Raw genomic sequence first — 10,077 nt, 5'->3', positions numbered from 1 at the left:
GATCAGAGAGGCAGAAGGGAGGCCACCAGGAGGCCCTGCCCAGGCAGTGAGGACAGGCGGTAACGGGAGCTTGGGAGGCGAGCAGGACGGAGGGCCAGCTGGGTGGAGAGGAGGCCAGGATGAGTCATAGGCCTCCTGGCAGGAGCCATCGTCAGGAGGAAAGGTGAGCATGTGGGAGGGAAGGGGGGCGGGCAGGCTGCGTGGGGTGCTGTGTGGGCGGAGGTGCTGTGGGTCCCTGACACCCTGATCTCGCCTCTCCCAAAATATCCCATCTGACACTCACCTGCTTCCCGGAGTTAATAACCTGCCCCGTGATTTTCCCAAGGGGCTGTCTGCTCTCTCCTCTCTGTGGTCCTAAAAACCCCTCCTTACACACAGATCCCCAGTGCACACGCACACGCACATGTTCACGTCCCGCCGTGACAGGAGCTCACACTGAGACCCAGCCAGACTATTTAGAAACCGGTGTTCACATCACCAATTGCTAGGTTCCGTTTGTACAAAGCTTTCTGGCACCCTTTCTGCCGGGTGCTCATTCTGAAAGTGCTCATGACAGTCATAATTCGGGAGACACACAGGTTTCTGATTTTATGAGGATGGGGCCTTTACTGCATAGGAAACGTTTCAAGAGCAGTAAAGCTCGGTATTAGAAAGCTTCAAGATTGCCCCGGCCGATTCTGGGCGGCGGTGGCGGGGCGGGCTGGCTGGGGGGGCATTTGGAGACATTTGATGTTAAGGACCTTCAAAACTGCACATTACACCACGGAAGACTGTGGCCATGACTTAAGTCAGATGCAAAAGGATTTCACTTCTTTTAAAAGCATATGAGAAAATTAAAAGTCATATTTATATTCACTTCCGTTGTGGGTTCATTATTCTTAGAAAAAATTTTTCCTGGGGAAAAAAAAAACAGTCTAGTCTTGATCTTAAACATTTCCCATGGAGCTGGCAGGAAAAAAGCCAGAAACTCATGCCCTCATGCGCACCAAACAGGGCTATTCATTTGTTTCTGTCCCTCAAATACTAACCTTTCGTCTTTATGTGGACTACTCTTATGTGCTCTTTGTGTCTTAACGGTCACTGCGACTTACTGATTTTCTTTTCCTTTTCTTTATTTTGAGAAGTTTTTGCTATAGGGCGCGTGCGCTTGCCAGCAAGACAGAGAGACAAAGAGGCAGAAAGCGAGAAATCATCCCCCAGGGGGGATGGCCATGCTGCAATCCCTTCTCCTCTCAGGATCTTGGGCACGCACGCACATGCGCCTGGGGTGTGTTTAAGCCACTGGGTCTGGGACGTGAACTGCGGTTGGCTACATGGGAGTCCAGCGACATAGCCATTACACTAACTGCTGGTCCCGACTTACTGATTTTCTTAGGCACCTAAAATACTGCTCGGTATGACAAAGCCTGTTTATGCCAGCCCTGTGTTTCCCTACTTCACACAGGACAACTGCACCAGCAAGCTGTCCCTTCTAATTTATCACTCAGAGGAAGGTACCAAGGTGGGATTCTGCTACCACTAGGAACTAATTCGATACAAGGAGTCTCGTGGCATTGTCCCCGAAGTGGCTGCCTGCAGCACATTGTTCCCTAAGCCTGGATGCTGTCTCCTCTGCGGTTTGCATCCCAGCAGCTGCTCAGGTGCTGTCACCACTACGCTGGCAAGGCCACGCCCCGGGGGTCAGCCTTTGTCAGCGCTAGGCCCTGGTGGCCAGGTAGCACTCACATTTTTACTAACGGGCCCCAGGGAAGTGGCATGGCTGAATGGAGGCACTTGCCAGTGTACAATCTACGTGGGGAAAAAAAATCCCAAAAATGTCCCAAAGTGGGTAATAAAAAAAAAATCTTACTATGTATTAAAGATGACAGAGCATCTCACAATAGAAACAAACATTAAAATAGCCCATTAAAACATTCAACATTAGTACTATCTATAATACTAACAATAAATAAAAAGGGAACATCATTTAAAAAAATAATTATTTATTAAATTTTATTTATTCATTCATTTATCTCTAATTTGACAGAGAGAGACACAGAGAGAGAGAGAAAGAGGGGAAGTGAGAAAGCAAGCCACCAGGTCCAGGACTTGAACCGTGGTCAGCCATGTGGGAGTGTCCAGCACCTTAACCACCATGCCGCCTGCTGGTCTCCAAAAGGGAACATCATTTTCAAAATATCAACCAGGTAAGGAAAAGCAATTGATGAGGGAGGTGCCCAGAGCTCAGGTCACGAGGGAATGGGAGCGAAGAGCTGCATCTTATCCCCCGAAAAGCTCTCTCCGGCATCATTTCCCCAGGGTTAGATGATTGCCGGTTATCTACAGAAAGGACCTCCACATGCTAACACAGCCCAAAGTACCACTTAAGGTAAACGCAGGGGACGAGCAGATGGCATAGCAGTTACGTCTCTGGACTCCCACAAGGCCGACCGTGGGTTGAGTCCCCAGACCCAGTGGCTTCACAGTCACACTAGATGCATGTGTGTGCATGCCCAAGATCCTGGGAGGAGAACGGAGAAGGAACTGCAGCATGGCCATCCCCCCCGGAGGCGATTTCACACCTTCTCTCTCACTGTCTCTTTCTCTCTCTCCAATGAGCCCACGTGCCCTAAGACAAAAACCTCTAAAAAAAAATACAATAAAAGACAAACATAGAAAACTCATAGTCAGTCAATATAAAACACATTTGAAATCATACCTGGTAACTTTGTAACCTAAGAAAATAAGTAATGTGCACACACAATTAATAGAATAATTTTGAGCTCCAAAGAATGCTTTAGGGCAATCAAAAACGATCATGTAATTTATAGAACGATCATGAACTAACCAAAACTCGGTCAGAACCTCAGCTGTTCTAAATATTTACCACATAGAGCTTGCCATAATCATCCAATGTCTCCCGATGAAAATAACAAAACTAGAAACACTTCCCACTCGGACTCCAATTCCAGACCATAACCTGTAGCTTCCTTTGATTTCTGCGTGAAAGCAGACGCTGCATTAAAACACTACTTGGTGCGCTAAAACTAGCTACCCGAAACCTGTCAGGTGAAGACCACTGGCTAACTCTTGATATCTAACTCTTAAAAACTGATCTTACCCGAATGCTATCTATGCTGAATGAAAAGTCATTTAACACTTCATTGCCTTATTAAATAAAATCCTGTGACTTCCAAAGGGAAGGCGTTCATGCCACTGCAAGGCTCTGCTTATAAACCTGCCATCGTCGCAGGAGCTTGTTACCGATCTCTAACAAAACTAGCAAAATGCCATTTAGAACATCAGATCTCGGTACACACTAATCAGCGTGGCAGAGGCCAACGAAATCTTCAAGCCTGCTTTCAAAGAGGCTAAAAAAAGAACGTGATTCACCGTGACACGAGGGGGGGGGGTAGGTGGCCACGTTTTGCATGTTATTCTTGAACTCAGTCCTTTTGCTTTCTCTTGCATTCTATAGATGGCCACGTTTCTCATGTTATTCCTCAACTCAGTCCTTTTGCTTTCTCTTGCATTCTACAAATACAATCTTACCTTGTCAAAAAGTAATCTAATATTTTTGGAGAGATTTTTGCTACAGGACGTGTGTATTCACCAGAGAGACAGAGGCAGACAGCAAGTGAGGAGTCATCCCCCAGGGGAGATGGCCACGCCACAATCCCTTTGTCTCCAGCCTCCTCCCAGGATCTAGGGCACATACACATCTGCCCAGAGTGAGTTTTAAGCCGCCAGACCCAGGACTCAAACTGGGTCGACAACGTCGGAGTCCAGCAACGTACGTGTTACACCATCTGTTGGTTCCTTAATATTTTTAAATGAAGTGTTCTAAAATGAATTTATTCTCTCTCTCACGCACAAACTTACACTTTTTAAAATGAGAGACAGATTACTTTGCACAGGGCTTTACCGGACCACTATCTCCCTGTTCCAGCTCTGCAGCACGCCACCACAGCCAGCTAGAAACCAAACCCTGGTTTTCCATGAAGCCTCCGCCACCACGCACAGGCTGAGCTGACTTTCTTAAAGAGACAAATACAAGAGAAACTGAAGATTATTTACTGTCACTTTAACAGTGTGTGAACAGTATACCCACTCTAAAGGCAATACTAATAAAATATGAAATCTATATAAACCATATCTAAAATGAAAAGCATCCTTTCTTTTTGATTTTTATTTTTAGATTTTGGGGTTCCCCCTCATAGGGCATGTGTGCTTACTGGAGAGAGACGGAAAGAGAAAATGCTGACCGCCCCCCCTCCCCCGGGAAATGGCCACACCACAATCCCTTTTCCTCCATTTTCCTCTTGGGATTTTGGGCACGCATACACATGGTCTTGGCATCACTGTCAAGCCACCAGGTCCAGGATTTGAACCATGGTTGGCTATGTGGGAGTGTAGTGCTTTAATCACCATACCACATGCTGACCCTAAGCATTCTTTCTTTTATAAATGAAAATGAATTCATTTGGGGGATTAAAAATGAAAGATTATGTCTGAACGACAAAACAAGTTGAAAGTTTAATTGAGATAATTACAATCATCACCCACCCTCCCCCCCCAAAAAAAATTCAAAGCCTGCTCCGAGAGGCCGTTTGCAAGAGTCACTGCCCCTCATTCATCAGCTAACACCAGCTTCTGAGAAACAACTGTGTTGCCTTCTCCGTGAAGCTGCCACAGGACTCGAAATCCTCTGGGACAGGCGTGGACTACAGAGCCTAGAAGCCCAACACTCAATCTCCCAGCCTGCTTTGCAGGTACAGATAGTCACGTGGCTGCAACTTAGCCAATAAGGTGCAACGCTGTGGCACCAGCCCCTCCTTATCTCCCTGCCTGGGGCAGCCTTTGGGAGATCACAGGACCAAAGGAGGGAGGAAGGGCTGGGAAGAGAGCCGCGAGGCTGACCCTGACACGGCTGGGCCTCCAATTGGGCTGCTGCTTCCTGGGTGACCGCTGAGCCGTCTTCACTGCCTGTTAGTGGCAGCTGGCAGCAGTCCTACCAAGTCTTAAGAGTATCCAACAGGAGAAGATCATTTGATGAAATTCGTTCTCATTCAACACATTTATTCGCCTTCTGCCTGACTCGCTGAATACCTAGTAAAATGGTCCTTTCATGCCGCTTTAAATAAATGAGAATATTTTGCTCTAATAAGACTTCGGCCCTTCCTGAAGATACTTGCACATTCCCCTTTCCCGCCACAGTAGACAGCGGCTGACCTTACCGGCTTCCCCGAGAGAGACCTGTGTCTTACCACATTAAACCGCCGTCACTTGAATCAGAAAAACATTAACTCTGGGGTGCGTCGTCAACACAGAGATCTCCAGCTTCATAGAAAACCTGAATGCTAAGTGGCAAGACATATTTCTACTTAGAAAGCTTGCCTTCACTGACTCGTTAAAGATGGGACCTAATACTACATTAGGGTGTCATCCTGAGATAGACCGAGCTTAATACTGGGCCGTCGGGAAAGGCACGATTTCTGTTTGCGTAGGAAAACCCTGAGAAATACATCGCGACTTCCCCAACGCTCTAAGACACTGGTAAGAAAGGCTAAGGCCGGCACTTTGGCAAGTAGGTGCCGTCACCTCCGGGATTACCGAAACTGACCCCTGATCCTGAGCCTGTCCATGTCCGACACCCCGCAATGTCACCGAAAACTCTGAACGAATGCACTTTCTTTTGCATCTCGGTCCACGGACAGACGTTACATCCTGGATCTGACAACACGCTCATCCATGGGGGTGTTCACTAACACACCCAAGTGCACGGCACCCCACGCAGGGGCTGGGAAAGAACTCGATCCAACCGAGTCTTTGGGACCCCAGTCCCCCTCCTCACATTCTATGCCCAGAAATAGTGTAAGTCAGGGTTCCTTCAAGGAGCCACACTCTCCCACCGCCAGGCCTTCACATGTGGGCCTCTCTGTTAGACCACTGTTCCTTGGCTAATCCCACATACACAGAGACTGAACCTGAAAGGCACTCCCTCTGAAGACCTAGATCAAGGTGGCAAAGCCCGTAGAGAGCTGCCTGGGCATCGAGTCCACGCTCTGCCATGGCCACCTGAGGGACTCTGTCCATCTCCTTGGGTTGTGGGCTGCTCGAAGGCAATGACGTAGGACTTAGTCTTGGCTCTGTTTTCAGTACATTTGCACTGTGCCTGGGGTACGGTACACAGCTCATAGATACTTATTTACGAAAGGAATGAATGAATTCCGCAGTGTGAACCGGCGTAGACGCAGGGGAGAGGCTGGTAGCACAGACCAGACATAAAAACCTTTAAATAGCCCCAAGGCGGGAGGATAGGAAATTGTTACCATCTGGCCATTCGTTACTTAAATGAAGAGCGATTTCAAATGTTTCAACCTAATGTAGTAATGCTGAATGAGGATAATAGAGGTTAAAAAAATATTTCGAGGGAAGAATTTTATATTCTTTTTTTAAGAATTATTTATTTATTTGTTTTTATTATTTAATTTTTTTTTGGAGAGTTTTGTTTTTTTGTTTTGTTTTGTTTTTTTGCTATAGGGCACGTACGCTCGCCAGAGAGACAAGAGAGAGACAGAGAGACAGAAGGGGAGAAATCACCCCCCCGGGGGGGTGGGGGGGAGATGGCCACGCCACAATCCCTTCTCCTCCATTCTCCTCTCAGGATCTTGGGCACACACGCACGCACAAGCACCCGGTGTGAGTTTAAGCCACTGGGTCTGGGACTCGAACCGCGGTTGACTACATGGGAATCCAGTGATGTAGCCATTACGCCATCTGCTGGTCCCCCAAGAACCAGTTTTGGATAAGATTTATTTCCAGGTGTCATAATTCATCTGGGATTTTTAAATCTGTAGCCAGATGATTTCTCGAGGCTAAGGGGACTCGGGAAATCGTCCTGATGCTCTCGGTTTGTAACCTGTGACGTTGAGTGCGTCACTCGCTTAGCTACTAGCAGGGCCAGGTGCAGACTCAGTCCAGGTCAACAACCAGCCACCAAGGCACCAACACCATTCACTAAGACAAACCCAGGTTACTGCTTGCAGACCACGCAGCTGAGAATACACGCAGCAGCTCCTGTAACCCATGGCGCTGCAGGGCTTCTCGGACCTTAACATGACCCGCTGTGGGCAGGTGCACAACAGATTCTTTTGGAGGGTAAGTAGGATTTCGTTCTTCATAGAATTAAGAAGTGTCCCCCTCACGCACAACTTTTTCCTCATTCCTACTGTTTCCTATATGTAATGGAATTAGACCAAAACTCACTGCTGAGAAAAACTGGTAAGCCAAAAATGAAACAGCCAGTTTTGGTCCTACCTCTGCCACGTGCTGTGTGTCCCTGGGCAAGTTAATTCACTTTTCTGGGCCTTGGATTTCCTAGATCACCTTTGTGTATACTGTACCTCCAAAATTGACCACATCACACAAATACTTTAAAATATCTTTACATCAATTCAGAAAACAAAACATCCATAAAACATCACTATTAACAAACCTTGTGTCTTTTTCTTAAGCTGCCTTGAAAAGTTACCTGTGCTTCATAAAAACACTCCAGACAACATAAAATGTCTATTAGGAGACTAACAGTGAAATAAACCATGGCTCACCCAACAATAGGATGTTAATGGACTTAAAAAATGAAGTAGAGGGGGACCAGCAGTTAGCAATAATGGCTATGTCGCTGGATTCCCATGTAGTCGACTGCGGTTCACGTCCCGGACCCAGTGGCTTAAACTCATGCCAGGCATGTGTGCGTGCGTGCCCAAGATCCCGAGAGAAGAATGGAGGAGAAGGGACTGCTGAGTGGTCATCCCCCTGGGGAGTAATTTCTCGCTTTCTGTCTCTCTGTCTCTCTTTCTGGTGAATGCATGTGCCCTATAGAAAAAACCTCTAAAAAAAAAAATGAAGTAGAGGGACCAGCAGGTGACATGGTGGTTAAGGAGCTGGACTCCCACGTGGCTGACCACAGTTCAAGTCCCTGACCTGGCAACTTGGAAATCACGCCGGGTGCATGTGCATGCTCACCCATGCGCCTGGGGGGTGATCTCTCACTTTCCCTCTCTGTCTCTCTCTGGTGAGTGCACGTACCCTATGGCAAAAACCTAAAAGAAAAAATGAATGAGGTAAATAAGCAAGTATTACATGAAATCAGACATACTAAGATGGAAAAGCACGTTTCCGTGTCTGTGTGACCGAGGGGAGGCTACCAAGGACTCACATGTGCTCACGTGTCTCTCCGGCAAGGGTGGGGAGCCTCGGCCCACGGAGCGACCGGATCTCCTACACTGCACGATGTGCTCTTTCACTGGGAGCATGGATTACATTTTTTTTTCAAAGCTGTTTAAATTAAAAGCTATGGAGTCATCAGGTGGTGTGGTCATTGGGCACTTGACTCCCACATGGCCGACCGTGGTTTGAGTCCCGGACCTGGTGGTTTGCTTTCCTACTTTCCTTCCTTCTCTCTGGTGAGTGCGTGTGCCCTAGCAAACTTAAAATAATAAGAATAATATGCATATGAACAATGTTTTCAAATTAAAAGCTATTTGGAATTACTTTAGATCATGCCGAAAAACCCTGTTCAAATTAAAAGCTATTTGGAGCTATTTCAGATCATACAAACTACTGCCAATACAGAGTGCTGTTTAGCTGTTTTTCCTCCTTTTCATGTTAAGGCTGAGAGAAGACAGCAGCACTGGGCTGGGAGAGGCAGGGCCACTGTTTACCTCCAGACCCACCAGGTCAGCTCAGACAGAGGGAAGGCTGCGCACTCAAATGCAGGTCAAGGGGAGTTACGAAACAGGAGGAAGGGGTGCCGGAAACAGAACTGCCCACAGAGCAGGCGCTGCCTCTGGGAACACTAAAAACAGTCGGCTGAAAAAAGCCACCGGGGACAGAGAAGAGCCAAGTGAAAAACAAGACACTGAAGGCTGGCACGCACGCAGACAGAACAACCCTTCTGTTCCCATCCCGTGAAACAACCCGGTTGCCTGGAGTCCCGGCTCAAACCAAACAGCAGCGCTTGGGCAGAGGAAACCCGGGCAACCTCCAACAGAGGGGCCGGGGAGACCACCCGCCAGCGCTTCCGTGGGCCCGAGACACACAGTGCATGTATTTATCTCTATCTCGGGCACACAAATAAATACCGGATACAAACACAAACAGCAGAGGGAGGATTTGAGACGGGAAACTGCCATGTGAAGATGGAAAACCGTGTGTGTGTCCACTTACGGCCTCTGCAAGCACGGAATTCAGAAGGGTTGAGAATAACGGCATTATTCAGCCCCGAAATAACCCATCGGAACCCGCGAGGAGCTAGAGCAACCCTCTCCCTCACCTCCTGTTCTAAGGGAACAAAGAAATACCTCCTTAATGTATGTCCTGTTTCCAAAGCCACCTGAAGTAAAATGCGATATAACAGGTGGCGCCTTTCCCACCTGGGGTCAGACGGGAGAGCCGGCGCCAGGAGCACCTGCAGCCTGGAGCTGGGGCACTCGCAGCCTTGCTCACACACACAGCTGCTCACAGCTGCAAATCCAGCCCACCCTCCCTAGACAGCTTTTGCCTCCCATCCTCGGTCTCCTCGGTAAACCCCGGACACACATCTGCAAGTTCAAGATGTCCCCCGTGCAGCACGACCCAGAGCGACGCCAGACAGACCTGTGTGGAAAATGACAGCGCTTCTCCTGAACCCCGAAGGCAGGCGGAGGTTGCGCAGCAGCCCTTTGGCGGTCAGCCGCACGTGGATGGTGGATAAGGAGAATTTGGGAGACAACAGCATGTCTTCAGTGCAGGGGAGACGCTCTCGCAGCAGAAGCAGCTCCGCGGACCTGTCACATACTGTCGCTTTCACTGGGGGCTCCTCCAGAGAGGGAAAACATGCCCGCGAGCGCAAGGCGCTCCCCCACAGGCACCCACGCGCACAGAGCTGCCCAGGCGCCCCGGGCTTCCGATTTCACTCCGGGTCCGCCAGACAAGCTCTTCCTCCGCACAGAACCTCCTCCCAGCAAGCCCGCCCCGGCAGGCTCTGAACTGCAGGCTCTGAACACGCGGTGTTGTGGTTTGCACGGAGATGCACAGGGGCGGGGCGGGGGGGGG

General features: G+C 48.7%; 1 protein-coding gene across 6 annotated transcripts in view; it reads right to left on the bottom strand.

Annotated features, from left to right (window-relative positions):
• MTUS1 (microtubule associated scaffold protein 1) overlaps nucleotides 1–10,077 on the bottom strand; it is a 192,733-nt gene that overhangs the window by 49,179 nt on the left and 133,477 nt on the right. Inside the window, exon 1 of one of the 6 annotated variants that reach the window (XM_006149690.3) lies at nucleotides 9,640–10,000. The exons of the other annotated variants lie outside the window; for them this stretch is intronic. Coding sequence (XP_006149752.1) covers nucleotides 9,640–9,760 — 121 coding nt within the window. The 5' untranslated portion in view covers nucleotides 9,761–10,000. Of the gene's footprint in view, nucleotides 1–9,639; nucleotides 10,001–10,077 lie in introns of those variants that run through there. 6 annotated transcript variants of the gene reach the window in all.

This window comes from Tupaia chinensis, unplaced genomic scaffold (genome assembly GCF_000334495.1).
Source record: "Tupaia chinensis unplaced genomic scaffold, TupChi_1.0 Scaffold000271_1, whole genome shotgun sequence".
Classification (NCBI taxonomy): Eukaryota; Metazoa; Chordata; class Mammalia; order Scandentia; family Tupaiidae; genus Tupaia; species Tupaia belangeri.
The sequence above is the reverse complement of the archived record's forward strand: the minus strand, read 5'-3'. Positions and strand labels throughout refer to the sequence as shown.